Raw genomic sequence first — 16,129 nt, forward strand, 5'->3', positions numbered from 1 at the left:
ATAAAACCTAATACAGAAAAAAAAACAGACCTGATAATTTCTAATAATATTTTATAGAATGCATTAACTTGCATATCTGGTGATTTCACATAACCTACAGAAAGCCATTTGTCCCTCTTTTCATTTATATTTAGGTCTTCACTGAGGAGGATTTTTATTATGTGTCTAAAATGTTTCTCATTGTTTTGTTTTGTTTTTTTGTTTTTTGTTTTTAATTTTTTATTGGGGACAAAAGGCATACATTATGACAGATATTCACATCATTTCTTGACAGGAGTGTACAGAGTAGGTTATGGTCCTCATTTTTATTTTTTACTCCTTAAAGGGACAGTAAACCCAAAAACATTCTTTCATTATTTAGATAGAGAATACAATTTTTTAAAAGTTTCCAATTTACTACTATTATCAAATTTGTTTAGTTCTCATGTTATTCTTTGTAGAAGAGATACCTAGGTAGGTAGCGTGCACATGCCTGAAGCACCACATGACAGGAAATAGTGCTGCCATCTAGTGCTCTTGCTAATGTATAACATTGTTGCAAAACAGCTGCCACATAGTGTTGTGGACACGTGCACAATCATGAGCTTACATCTCAGCTTTTCAACAAAGGACAACAAGAAAACGAAGAAAATTTGATAACAGAAGTAAATTGGAAAGTTGTTTAAAATTGTATGCTCTATCTTAATCATGAAAGAAAAAAAATTGGGTTTTATGTCCCTTCAAGTCAGCAAAGTAGGTCACTCTTGGACCAATTGAAATGTTCTTATCTGAGTCCAGGGGTCATTTGAAACAAAATAGAAAACTAAAGAAAAACTACATCCAAAAGTAGATTAATATTGAGATGATAAAGTCATACAAGTTATTTAGATGCCGATACAAAAACAGAGCAAACCAATAATATGCAACTGATTGAAACATACTTATAGCAACAGTGCGATTGTAATATATGTTTTAAGCCTTATTTCTGTTTTCCACTGTAAGATGATTTGTATGTGAGTAGTTGTAGTAATAGAATATATATACACTTGGATGACATGTAGTCATTTTATAAAAGTATAGTACCCCATGATCTATATGTAATATTTCTCACTTTTATCCTTCCCACAGCCCTGGCCGCAAAGGAAATGTCGTAGTGGCATCAGCGTTACGTTTGGAATCACTGATACAATGGATTTGTAATCCTTTGTAAAAGTGGTTCCCAATGGGGTCCCCCATTAACCCCCAAAGGAAATCCTAGTATTAAAATAAGGAAGTTGTAAAAAAAAAAAAATGATGTTGGCATTACATGAAGTATTTCTATATCACTTGTCAAATCGTTAATAGTACATTCATACAGGGATGTGGAGTCTAACATCACAATACATGGTCTAGAGTTATAGTACTGCATTGGAACGTTAAAAACATACTAAAATAAGGTATTCAAAATGGCAAACTAGGTAACATGTTAATAAAATCTCTATACTCATTTTTCTGGTTGTTAAATAACAATGGCGCCATTTTGTGGACAGTCCTTTATCTCCAAGATTTTGGTTGTAAGAGTGAGATGTTTTGCCCAAAAAATGTAGTGCCCTGTAGCAGATAAGGACTTACACACTTTAGGTATACAGTGGATTTTATGGGTGATACTTTAGTTGCTCTTAGTGTCTCTCCGTTGTCCTAGTAACCCCAAGGATTTGAGCAAATGATGGGGGCCGGAAGGCCTAGTAATAACATATTAATGTTCTCAGAACAAGGAGGTCCCTTCTTATATGTGTCGGTCAGACCTCTAGAGTCATTCGACATTTGGAGGTACCTATACTTAAGTTGAGATTTCAATGGGCGGTGGCTGTGGCTGTTATCGAGCAAGGCCTCTGGCTTATGCGATGTTTGTCTTTTGGCTTTAGCTTCCTGGGGATCCCCACCCCGAAACCCTGCTAGTTTTACCACCAAAGTATTTTGGTGGTTGCAGAGGTTCAATCGCTGTGCCGTCGATGGCAAGAGCAGCCATTGGATCTTTCCTCCCCTGTGTTGTGAACTGTGATTCGTCCGGTGTCTCCAGCACCATTGTATCAAGCAGCAGGTTGGTTGTAGGCATGGTGATGACTTCTCCGTGCTCTTTTTGTTGGTGGAACTCTTCTACAGAGTTTTGCTCTTGACTTTCCTCCGTGTCCTTTGCTGGAAATTGTATTATTCATGAGTTATGGGGTGCTTTTTCAATGAGGTGTAAATAGAATGCTTCGATTCTCTGCCAATGCTCATTGTTGAAGATGTCTTGGAGATTGGGTCTTCTGTAGTGGCCATCTTGGTTGTAATTTGCCGTGGGTTGTGGTATCTGGTTACCGTGAGTAATTGGTAGTTTATGACTTTAAAAGGCTTGCGATGCTAACAGGAAAGTGCAACTAAGTATATTGTTCTGTCCAGCTCCTGCAGAGTACCTCGGTTGCCCAAGGGGGTGACGCTGCCTATTGTGTGCCGCAGCACTAGGCCTCCTCCGTCTGAGTTTTTGCTTTACCTTCACAAATACAGTCAAAAAAGAGTGATGCCAGACACCCCAAGCTGAAGGGGTAATGTGGTGATTATTAGCGGTAATTTGGCTGTAAGATTACTCTCTTAATATGACATGATACAAAAACATTTGAAACCTATTTGTATTAGTCAATACATCTTTTTGTTTAAATATATATATATATATATAAATGTAGTTATGTGTTAAGTATTTTTTTAAAAATACTGATTTATAGTACTTTTGAACATTATACTTCGAATTTTTAAATTATTTCAGTTTGTATAACAATACCAATTCTGTTTATATGAGTAATACAATTTTCTAAATCTAGTTTTTTTATGTTATTCGACTGAGAAATTTAATTTTAAAGGGACAGTAAAGTAGAAAATAAACTTTCATGATTTAGATGTAGAACATGTAATTTTAAACAACTTCCCAATGTACTTCTTTTATCAAATTTGCATTGTTCTCTTGGTTTATCTTTAGTTGAATAGTAAACCTAGCTCAGGGGTGTGCAAGTGTCTTTGGTTCTCTATGGCAGCAGCATTTTGCAATATTGCTTGTAGCAGTGTTATTCATTGTTGCAAAGTCTGCAAGTACTAAAAGAAAGTCTGCATCAATAAGACTGTGTGTCTATCCCTTAAAAAATGTGCATAATTAATTTTGTTCCTTTAACAATGTGTGCCTGGGAAGGGGGGGGGGAGGGTGCCTGTACCATAAGACTGTGTGTGTCTGTGTGTGAGATGTAAGTTGCCCTTTTAAAGGCTGTGTCAATTGTGTGTGTGTGCACACATCTGTCCCTTTAAGATTGACTGCCCGTTTAAGGGTGTATGCATTTTGTGTGCTAATTTGTGACTTTGAAAGTGTGCAAGGTTGTGTGCGTATTATTTGTCCCTTTAAGACTCTGAGTGTAGTATAAGGTGCCCCCTTAAAGGTTATATGGGTTATAAGTGCTTTAAAGTAAAGGTAAACTTTGATGAATGAAAGCCCGGTTTTTAAAAATACTATTAAAAACAGGGGCACTTTCATTCATCATAGTTTAGAAAGCAGCCATTTTGTTTAAACACTTACCTTTTAAAGTCTGCCAGTACTAAAATAAAAGGTTTTTAAATTTTTTTAAATTTTTTTTAGCATATTTACATATGCTGTGGTGTAGCATCCCCCCTTAGCCCCAAACCTCCCTGATCCCCCCCCCCCCAAAAACAGCTCTCTAACCCTCCCCATCTGCCTTATTGGGGGCCATCTTGGGTACTGGCAGCTGTCTGCCAGTACCCAGTTTGCAAAAAAAAAGTAGTTTTTATGTTTTTTGTTTCTGTAGTGTAGCTTTCCCCCCCCCCCCACAGACCAACCCCCACCACCTGCCTGATCTTTTTTTTTTTTTAACTTTTTTATCCTTTTTTTTTAATTTGTATTACAACTTTTTCTGTAGTGTAGCGGTTCCAACCCGCTCCCTCCCCGTGCACGCGCCCGCCCCTGCCCTCCCGTGCGTGCACGCCCCCCTCCACATCACCGATCATCATCGATGGCCGCCACCCGCCTCCCACACAGGCTCCCACCCACCAACGATACCGGCCATCGATGTCCGGTGCAGAGAGGGCCACAGAGTGGCTCTCTCTGCATCGGATGGCCAAAGGGTGTTATTGCAGGATGCCTCGATGTCGAGGCATCACTGCAATAACCGGAAAGCGGCTGGAAGCAAGCAGGATCGCTTCCAGACGCTTTAAACCCCTAATGTCGTACAGGGTACGTCGCTGGTCTTTTAAGACCAGGTTGTGTGAGACGTACCCTGTATGACATGAGTCGTTAAGGAAGTTTACTATGAAATCTCATGCGATCACAGTAAAAGAGTTCATGACCTCAGCACTGTTGATGCCGATTGGCTGCTGTTCATTTCTTTATTTTTTTTTTACCAGCAGCTGAGTATAACTTTTTACACAGAACTTACTCTGCTGAGCTGAGGAAATTGTGAGGTAAAATATCTTCCTTTTTTACATAGAGATGCTCAGGTGATATTTTCCTGTCAGCTTTTTACAGTTATACTGCATCATTTAAAAGTGATTTAGCATATGAGTATTATGTCCCTTTAAAAGGTATAGGAAAGTCAAAATTAAACTTGAAAGAATCAGATAGAGCACGTCATTTTAAGACACTTTTAAAATCACTTCTATTTTCAAATGTGCTTTTTTCTCTTTGTATCCATTGTTGAAAATGAATATGCATATATCCTACACTAGTGGAAACTAGCTGGTGATTGGTGCCTGCATACATTTATCTCTTGTGATTGGCTAACTAGATGTGTTCAGCTAGCTGCCAGTAGTGCAATGCTGTCCCTTCATCAAAGGATAGCAAGAGAATTAATAATATTTTATAATAAAAGTAAATGTTTAAGTTGTTTAAAATTGGATGTTATATCTGAATTCTGAATGAAAATGTTGGGGTTTCCAGTTCCTTAAAGGGATAGAAATGTCAAAATTAAACTTTTAATGATGCAGATAGATCATACAATTTTAAACAATAAAAGATATACTTTTAAACAAAAAAAGATACCATGAGAATGAAGCAAATATGATGAGAGGTATATTTTAAATGTATGTTCTGTTTGAATCATGAAAGAAAAAAAATGGATTTCATGTCCCTTTAATTAAAGTGACCTTGCTAGTAACAACAGTATAATATTATATAATTATATGTTCACATAGCACAGCCTTAAGGTATAACTCATCACATGCTCACAGTCTTAAAGTGAAGGTAAACTTGGTTGCCTCCAATCACGGCTTTCCCCCCAGGGGAGTCATTGCCTGAGGCCATGCCATGATTGGAGGAAGCCAGATTAGTCATTGCTGATGTGTGGAGAGGATCTCCAGTAGGGGAAGCTGCTATGGCTGTGAAAAGAAGAAAGGTAAGTGTTTAAACAAAATGTCTGCTTTCTAAACTTTGATGAATGAAAGTGCCCCTGTTTTTAATAGTATTTTTAAAAACCGGGCTTTCAGTCATCAAAGTTTACCTTTACTTTAAAGCACTTATAACCCATATAACCTTTACGGGGGCACCTTATACTACACTCAGAGTCTTAAAGGGACAAATAATACACACACACAACCTTGCACACTTTCAAAGTCACAAATTAGCACACAAAATGCATACACCCTTAAACGGGCAGTCAATCTTAAAGGGACAGATGTGTGCACACACACACACACACACAATTGACACAGCCTTTAAAAGGACAACTTACATCTCACACACACAGTCTTATGGTACAGGCACCCTCCTCCCCCCCCCCTTTCCGGGCACACATTGTTAAAGGAACAAAATTAATTATGCACAGTCTTTAAGGGATAGACACACAGTCTTATTGATGCATACAGCCTTAAAGGGACAGTCAAGTCCAAAAAAAAATGTTCATGATTTAAATAGGCCATATAATTTTAAACAACTTCCCAATTTACTTTTATCACCAATTTTGCTTTTTTTTCCTATAGGTATTCTTAGTTGAAAGCTAAACCTAGGAGGTTTATATGCCAATTTCTTAGAACTTGAAGACTGCCTCTAATCTGAATGCATTTTAACCACTAGAGGGCATTAGTACATGTGTTTCATATAAATAACATTGAGCTCATGCATGTGAACTGACCTAGGAGTGAGCACTGATTGGCTAAAATGCAAGTCTGTCAAAAGAATGGAAATAAGGGGGCAGTCAGCAGAAGCTTCGATAAAAGGTAATTACAGAGATAAAACGTGTATTATTATAACCGTGTTAGTTATGCAAAACTGGGGAATGGGTAATAAAGGGGTTATCTTTTTTTTTTTTTTTTTTTTTTAAAAACAACAAATATTCTGGTGTTGACTGCCCCTTTAAAGAGAATGGCATACACACAGCATTTAATGGGATAACTCACACCACAATCACACAGTCTTAAATGGATATGAAACCCAGATTTGTTTATTCATGATTCAGATAGAGTATGTAATTTTAAACAACTTTCTAATTTACTTTGATTATCAAATTTTCTTAGTTCTCTTGGTATCTTTATTTGAAAAGCAGGGATGTAAGTTTAGGAGCCAGCCCATTTTTGGTTCAGCATCTGGATAGCAGATGCTGGTTTTTGATTGGTAGCTACAGGGGTTAAAGGAATAGCTCACATCACACAGTCTTAAAGGAAGACCTCACATCACACTGTTTTAGCGATACACAGTGCACACATGCATAAAGGAACATGTGTCACAGTCTTAAATTGGCTTACACACACAAAATACACGCAGTTTTAAAGGAACAGTCAACACCAGAATTTTTATTGTTTAAAAAGATAGATAATCCCTTATTTACCAATTCCCCAGTTTTGCATAATCAACACAGTTATAATTATACACGTTTTACCTCTGTAATTACCTTGTATCTAAGCCTCAGCAGACTGCCCCCTTATTTCAGTTCTTTTGACAGACTTGCAGTTTAGCCAATCAGAGCTGTCTCCATGGTAAATTCATGTGCATGAGCTCAATGTTATCTATATGAAATACATGAACTAATGCCCTCTAGTGGTGAAAAACAATCAAAATGCATTTAGATTAGAGGCGGCCTTCAAGGTCTAAGACATTAGCATATGAACCTCTTAGGTTTAGCTTTCAACTAAGAATACCAAGAGAACAAAGCAAAATTGCAGATAAAAGTAAATTGGAAAATTGTTTAAAATTACATGCCCTATCTGAATCATGAAAACTTTTTTGGGACTTGACTGTCCATTTAAAGGGAGTCTACTAACAAATTTTTATTGATTAAATTCCTTTATTACCCATTCCCCAGTTTTGCATAACCAGCAAGGTTATTTTAATATAATTTTTACCTCCATTATTACCTTACATCTAAGCCTTTGCAGACTGCCTCCTTATTTCAGTTCTTTTGACAGACTTGCATTTTAGCCAATCATTGCCCTCTCATAAGTAACTCCACAGGCATGAGCACAATGTTATCTATATGACACACATGAACTAACACCCTATAGCTGTGAAAACTGTCAATGCATTCAGATAAGAAGAGGCCTTCAAGGGCTTAGAAATAAGCATATGATCCTATCAAGGTTTAGCTTTCAACTAAGAATACCAAGAGAAGAAAGCAAATTTGATTATAAAAGTAAATTGGAAAGCTGTTTCAAATGACATGCCCTATCCCAGTCAAGGAATTTTAATTTTGACTAGACTGTCCCTTTAAATGTAAGTATAAAAGGCATACCCCTCTGTAAAAAGTACAGTTACACATGTATAAAAAGCTGCTAAAATACAAATATATAGGCTGAGGGTTTCATACCATGTATCTAGGTGAGCAGAGCAGGTATGTAAATGGCTGGAAAAGTCAATGGGGAAACAGGGATTTTACACCACAAATATGTCTCCCCTTTTTGTGTCTGGAGACACAAACACTGCTATATTGTTAGTGGCCCACATTTGATAATCCAATTTATTTAAAGTAAAGTAATACCGTATGGCCGAGAAAAAAAAATGTAGAATGCTAAACCCTGCCCTTATAGAGTGTCACACAGACTTCTAGTGAGACCTGACAGCTCAGCCTAAACACCACTCATGACTAACTTCTACCTTCATTGATAAATGCAAGCTTATAAAACACACTTACAATATTCAATTTTTTAAAAAAAAATGGCTTATCTTCATAAACCAGTTGGTCCTGGGAAGCTCCGGTACTGATAAAGCCCAGTCCAAGATATTAGCATTATTGGTGCTTATAATATCTCATAGCCACACACTGTGCACCATGCAACACGGCTAATACAGACACGAGCAACAAAGAGATCAACTTCCGGTAATAGTATCTCACCCAATCACAGCCGTTATTCACAAAAAAATCCCCTACGTATTTTGCCTTCCCACATGGGCTTTCTAAGAAGGAAATGCCTAGCCCTATCATTGTCCTTGCTGTGAATACAGCCCCTGATGTCACCGCCTCACTTCATCAATTCTTAAGGTGGTATAGTTAGATAGCTTCTTAATATTATATAGTATGTATATTATTAAGGTGAATATCTTTCCCTACTAGCCCAAAAATACATATCACATATCTATCAACTCACAAGGTGACACCCGCTTTGTTAGATATTGATATCCTGGTGGTGTGCAGGGCTAGCTTTGTAGGTGGAATGTTTTGGTTTTTAATAAACTGTTTTCAGTGCTGAGAAATACCCATGTGCTCCAAGCTGAAATGCTCTTTAGCCCCTTACCTACCGGAGAGAAGTGTAACATTTTTCTGCGCATTGGGCTCAGGCTGCACCCTTTTCGGCAGCTACGAGGTTATTAGAGATGATCTATGCCTGATCTGATCTGTGTCAAATAGCTGGAGTTTATGTGGGCGGAGCTGTTCTTTGCTCAATGCGTCCTGCTCTCTGTGAGACTGCAGGCAATAATAATAATGTAACAGTTATCTGCCACAATCATTCACTAGTAAAAATAACAACTGTCAGATATAGCTAATTAAAAATAAGTAACAAAAAGATGTGCCTAATATATTTTTATTGTCACATTCCTCTTATTATTGTATTATTCATATAATCTATGTGTGTGTGTGTGTGTATATATTAGGGTTGCCACCTTCAATACAGAAAAATAAGGGACGCCTGCCGCAGCGGGGGCCACACCCCTCAGGGCCACGATGACCACAGGCCCGATGACGTGCCAAGCTTACCCAATGAGAACCCCTTAAAGTATACATTGAGAACTTGCTTCTCCCATAGGATGCATGCAGCAAGAAGAATTTGCAGCTGTCACATTGTTAATGCCATGCAATATAATTAACCTTCTCACTGCTATTTTATTTATATCAGTGAATATTCTAACATTCCCAGATCTAGATGCAGTTAAAGAGACATACCAGCCTAAATAGGAATCCACATGGATGCATTTCAGTTTTGAATAAAAGCATGTTTGTACTATACATGTATTAGCAAAAATACGTCTAATAAAAGCTATAGCTGTTTCAAAAGTCTATTTAAGCACCGTGCACCAGCATTTTAAACACAGCACTTGCTCAAAGAGCCTAAGGTACTTGTACTATCTGGTAATGACTCAATCTGTTAATTGCTGACATGATACAAGCCCGACTGGCGTTCTGAGCAGCTGCAGTTTTTAAAATGCTGGCGCACTGAGAATATCCAGCTATGCTTCACATGGACATGCAGAGAAAAATACTAACATTAAAACAGTGATAACCTTTACTAGAAGCATTTTTGCCAATACATGTATATTGCAAATATGTTTCTGTTCAACAGTGTAATTCATCTATGTGCATTTCAATTTTAACTGGAATGTCCCTTTAAGCCTTGATCCTTGTTTGTGGCGGCAAAAAGGACATCCCCCATTACATACATACATACTGCTGCCATAGACTGCTATAGATATGTGCACACCCCTAAGCTCCTATTAGCCTACCTGGCTTTAGTCTTCAACAAAGGATACCAAGAGAACAAAGCAAGTTTGATAATAGAAGTAACTTGGAAAGTTGTTTAAAATTGCATACCCTATCTGAATCATTAAAGTTTAATTTTTACTTTACTGTCCCTTTAAGGTAAATTATTTACTATTACTGTCCCTTTAAAGGGACATTAAACACTAAACAAATGCTAGATAGAATGATGGATTCACAGAACAGATTAGTCTGATAATAACGTATTTTTTAAAAGTTTCATTAGTTGTTAAAATAGTGACAAAATAAGTACAAGTACAGAGATGGGGGGCTTTGGGATAGTCCAGAGGATTTTACTAACTGTCACCTGGAGCCAGCAACGAAGCTGACCTTCTACTAATGGGGGAAGACTTGTTGATGGGGGGATGTCTGTTGCTCCTTCAAAAAGAGAGCATGGACATAGCAGCTAATAAACTATTGCTATGCACATAAGCAGTTATCTGTATGATGATATGATATAAACACACTATTATTAGTCAGTTATCTGTATGATGATATTATATAAACACACTATTATTAGTCAGAGTTATCTGAGGGAAATGCTACCTTTATAACTAAACTTTTTCAAACATTGCCCAGAGTAATGTAGAGATAGGAAAACACTGGCTGTATCATATGTTATCAAATGGACTTATAAAGTCATTTTGTTCAGTTGTATCTAAAAAAGAGACAAATAAAAAAATGCTCCTGTACTGAAACAGACATCATTTCTTTATTGTGGTGCATGTTATTGTCCTTATCAGACTTATGAGCAATGTATTATTATATTTTATATATCCATATATCCATGACAGAATGGCTGTATGTTTAATGCTACATACAGCTATTAATCTATAAACTTCCCAAACCAACAGACAGTCAATGCTTTGCAACATTAAATTAATATAGTGCTATTCATATATGTTCACTGGAACAAAACACACAGGATTCAGAACTAAAAAAAATGTTTTAGTTCCTATGCCTTTTAATAGAATGTTAGTATGCAATACCATGACTTTTATAAAATAGCATATGCTCTTCAAATATTATAGCTGTATGCAGTGCAATTCACAATCATTTATCACGTTTGCAAGCTACATGCAAATATAGAACCAAATGTTATTATGCAAACAACTCCATAGATTAATAAGGTTCAGCAGGGAATTATAGAAGTGGTATACTAACAACAAATATAATACACCCAAGCATTAGCATGCAAAATACAATGTATTACTTTGCAGAAAATGTCATATCCTGACGTATTATGTTCCACTGTCACAATTTAACACTGATTAGCTAGTGGCTGGCAAGACAAAAAAGTAAGGCCACAATTTTTACCAAAAATAGTTCTATGAATATAAAAATTTGAAGTCAGTTTTGTACCAGAATGACTTACAAACTACAGATCAACATTGCTTTAACATTTAAAATATTTTGTTTTAGAATATTACTGTTATAAACAGGAATCTATGGAAGCTATGGGATCAGAATTATAGCATTTATATTCTCCACTAGCAAAAAAAACTAGCTGGCACAGAAGGCTGTGTAATGCTTTCTTTGCTAGCATCTCTGTCATCTAAGGAGATAAAAAAAATCCCATAATCACCATTTACATTAGCCCCAGGAACAAACAGATATTATAAGGAAAGTCACCCTAGCAATAGTGATGTAATGAACTAATATTTATTTTATTTTACCTATGAACATTATTAGCAACAGTCAAATGTACAATTGCCCTCCCCCTTTCACAATTACTATTCACTACAATAAAACCCCCATGCCGTATTTTGTACAGTTAAATAATATTACATGGCCTATACCATTATTTAAAAAAGTAAACTAAATCTGTACTATCCCCACTCCTAAATCACCATTCACCGGTGACACCCGGTACCTTTTCTCTGTTTCCTTCTCGGTCTCACATTTTTAGCCTTTCACGTTTTCTTGTTCTAGTTCTTCTACCCTCTATTCTTTCCCAAATCTTATATCGCCCGCTCACCAGCAGCCACACAGAGGCTTCTTTCCAGTTTCTAGGCAACGAGGAGTGATGCTACTTCTGGTTCCAGCCGAGTTATCCAATCAAAAACTGACATTGTGAGCGCAAGTGTTCCTGGGAAACAGAGGTACTCGTACTGGGAAAGTGACAGTCAGTTAGTATAGTGATGTTGATGTCAGACGTTTCTATTGGCTGGGTGACGTCACTATATTACCACTGTGTGCACTAAAATAAACATTACAAACCCTCACATGTTACTGTAATTGTGTAAATGTGCACATTTTGGCATGTAATGTAACATAGGTTAGAAGATTTATTATTGATAGCATAAATAGTGACTATCACTACTAAAATACGGGACAAACCCCGTCCCGTATTGAATCAATACGGGACGCGCTATTTTTTACTCAAATACGGGACGATTCCGTATTTCAAGGGACGGGTGGCAACCCTAGTATATATATATATATATACAGGTAGCCCTCAGTTTACTCCGGGTTAGGTTCCAGAAGGAATGGTTGTAAATCAAAACCATTGTAAATTGAAACTCAGTTTATAATGTAAGTCAATGGGAAGTGAGGGAGTTAGGTTCCAGGCCCCTCTCAAAATTGGCATAAGTAACACCTAATACATTATTTTTAAAGCTTTGAAATGAAGACTTTAAATGCTAAACAGCATTATAAACCTAATAAAATAATCACACAACACAGAATATAGAATTAAACTAAGGTAAATGAACAAAAACATTTGCTAAACAGCATTATAAACCTTATAAAATAATCACACAACAAAGACTTTACTTGCATTTTTCTGCAAACAGTTCTTTCTATGCATTCCAATCTGGACTGCGTTATAGACAGGAAGATCTTGTTCCTTTGCAAGCTGCTCGATAGCTCAGGTCTGGTTAAACGGATTAATTTCAGCTTGCTTGGCTTGCATAAATTTGCTGCAACACAAGCGGACAGCTCCACTTACTGGCTATTTTAATCAATGCACTGCTTCTCAATGCTTTTCAATAGCAGTCACATGACTGAAAAAAAGGTTGTTATTCTGAAACGGTGCAAATTGAACCTGTATATATATATATAAAATATATGTGTGTATACATATATGCAATATGTTTAAGCAAAAATTATTTTTTATTACGTTACACCCAAAATGCTAATTTATTGACTTGAGTGCAGAGATAGAAACAAATGTACCCTTAAAACATCACTAGTGAATGTAAACTTTTAGCTATGTAATTGTCAGTACCAATTCACAATCAATTTATCATTTAAACCGCTATGGGGGTTTTTAAAAAAAATTAACTGTTTCATATAAAAATTTATATTAAAACTTAGCTCCGTTTTGATGGTTAACTCCTCCCATCCTTGACTTCCTGTATTCAGACTGCATTTCGTATAGAGCGGTCCCGGATGCTCTATTACATACTTCTGAAGCGTCAAGAACTCGATTTGTGCATGCGTTTTTACACGATGGCTAATATGCGCATGCGTTTCGTGATCCGTTGTCAATCATTATCGGCCAACAAATTTTCATTGAGCCTGCGCGTTTACGCCGTTTATCAGATGAGCTGGTAAATGTTTTGCGCATGCGCTAGTCGTGGACACGCATTGCTTGCCAATCCGGATTCTGAAGGGAACACATGCGCAGTGACATCACGTGACGTTGAAAAAAAGGGGCTGAACGTCCCGGGGGAGAATAGATTATTAGTTAAAGGAACTGTCAATCACCTTAGAAATGCGGGACAACATGGCGGGCGGAGGAATACAGTAATAAAAATATCGGTAAATACCTTTCTATTTGGTTTTGTGCTGCAATAATAAAAAAATGATGGCTTAAACTAGCCTTTATTTTGGGAGATACACAACATGATGATTAGAGGTAACCGTGAGTTTACATTCACTTTAGTACCATAATATTAAAACACAAACTATGTTGACAAAAGACTGACATGTAAAAATTACACCTACATTTATTCCAACTGACTCTCAGACACGGCTAAATACAAATGGACCGGAGTTCATACATTTTATATATTTCTTCTATATTCATATTATTATTGATGGAACCAGAAAAATAGTGGCTGTGAAAATAGATAAGGAATGAGCAACATAAAATAAAGCTTAAAGGGACAGTCTAGTCAAAATTAAACTTTCATGATTCAGATAGGGCATGCGATTTTAAACCACTTTCCAATTTACTTTTATCATCAAATTTGCTTTGTTCTCTTGGTATTATTTTCTGAAAGCTAAGTCTAGTAAGGATCATGCTAATTTGTTAGCCTTTGAAGGCTGGTTCTTATCTCACTGTATTTTGACAGTTTTTCAAAGCTAGACAACGCTAATTCATGTGTGCCATATAGATAACGTATTCACTCCCGTGGAGTTATTTAGGAGTCAGCACTGATTGGCTAAAAATGCAAGTCTGACAAAATAACTGACATAAGGAGGCAGTCTGCACAGGCTTAGATACAAGGTAATCACAAAGGTAAAAAGTACATTAATATAACTGGGTTGGTTATGCAACTGGGGAATGGGTAATAAAGGGAGTATCTATCTTTTTAAACAATAACAATTCTGGAGTTGACTGTCCCTTTAATAACAGGGAATGGGGAAGTCCCTAGCAGGCTCCATATCGTCTAACCCACTTCTGATCCTCAGGACACTGAATATGCCAGAAGACAGTCCTAGGAAATGGGTACGACATTTCCTTGTCAATGTACACTTTGGGATATTTAGTTATACCTTGTTTCTGTTTATTTGTGTTTAAAATAAATAAATACAATTTGAGGTCTTAAAAAAATGAGATACATCATTTTGCAGACATACCATTTTGTACATTTTTTTATCTTTTTATCTAGCAATATATACCACAAGTCCCAGATGAGTAAGAAATCACAGTGGATAAGTAAACCAAATTACTTTTTTCAATCATTAACATTAAGTGGACAAGGAACTTTTTTCCCTCTGGGCTAGTAACTTTTAACCACTGACTAGTAACAATGTGATATTTTTCCACCCCTGTGTATATACATTGCTTGACAATTTTGTTCAAAATCTAGAAGCCAGCCAATATGTATTAAAGCAGGGGTCGCCAACCTTTTGGACCTCAGGGACCACTAAACTCACAATTTTGAATCCCGTGGACCAGAGGTCGCCAACCTTTCCAATCTCAGGGACCACTAAACTCACAATTTTGTATCCTGTGGACCACTAACATAATTTTTTTTAAAAAGGTACAAACCTTTATAAAGTGTGTGTGTGTGTATATATATATATATATATATATATATACACACACACATATATACACACACACGTACTGTACATAACTAGTATAACCATAGCTAAGTGTACCTTTTTAAAAAATTTTAAAAAGGTACAAACCTTTATAAAGTGTGTGTGTGTATATATATATATATATATATATATATATATACACACACACACATATATACACACACACGTACTGTACATAACTAGTATAACCATAGCTAAGTTTACCTTATGTATGTATTTACACATTTTTAATAATTATTTTTTGGAATTAACTAACTGAATGACAGAGCTGAGAGCATACTTCCAAATGACAGATGAAGGGGGAGTGCCAACTTTTGAGCTGCAGACAGAGCTGGAAACAGAAAGGCAGAAAGTTGAATAAAAAGAATTATGTTTAAAAGGACCACAAGACTTCCAAATTACCTCCCCGGTTAGGAATTATTCAAAACTACTTATGATCATGGATAGACATTGGGGTCGTACATTAAGTTTGTATCAGAAAGCTCTCAATATGGATGTGAGCTAACCACGACTGATGTTACTGGCAATTACTATAATACTGGTGGGATGTGGCTGATCTGCTGGATGGCAATTACTGGAATTCAGGTGGAATGGCTTTGTGCGCGGGAAAATTATTAATATTTAATTTTGAAAAAAAGAAGATGGAGGGTAGGAAGACAAACAGTGATGTAGGTCCATCTAAAGGAATTAGGAAAACTACTACAAAGAGACAGGTAAAGGGAAGAAAATAAATGAAATATAAGAAAGAAATTTTGTTTTTAAGATTTTTTTTATATATACTTTAATTCCACTATTTCAAGCCAAGACTATACCAACCTCTGCTGGCTTCAGAATGGAAGATTCTTCCTCTGAGCAGTGCGCCGGGAGGAGTTAAGAATATAATCTAGCTACGCAAATGG

General features: G+C 36.5%; 1 protein-coding gene across 3 annotated transcripts in view; it reads right to left on the reverse strand.

Moving 5' to 3' along the window:
- DTWD2 (DTW domain containing 2) overlaps nucleotides 1–8,817 on the reverse strand; it is a 916,318-nt gene extending 907,501 nt beyond the window's left edge. Inside the window, exon 1 of one of the 3 annotated variants that reach the window (XM_053701584.1) lies at nucleotides 8,717–8,817. Coding sequence is in view for 1 of the 3 variants with exons in the window: in XM_053701582.1 (XP_053557557.1) it covers nucleotides 8,713–8,746 (34 nt within the window). In the remaining 2 variants the exon portion in view is untranslated. Of the gene's footprint in view, nucleotides 1–8,111; nucleotides 8,279–8,712 lie in introns of those variants that run through there. The other 2 variants (XM_053701582.1, XM_053701583.1) reach the window with 2 other exon arrangements.
- Between the last annotated feature and the right edge of the window lie 7,312 nt (nucleotides 8,818–16,129).

This window comes from Bombina bombina, chromosome 2 (assembly GCF_027579735.1).
Source record: "Bombina bombina isolate aBomBom1 chromosome 2, aBomBom1.pri, whole genome shotgun sequence".
Lineage (NCBI taxonomy): Eukaryota > Metazoa > Chordata > Amphibia > Anura > Bombinatoridae > Bombina > Bombina bombina.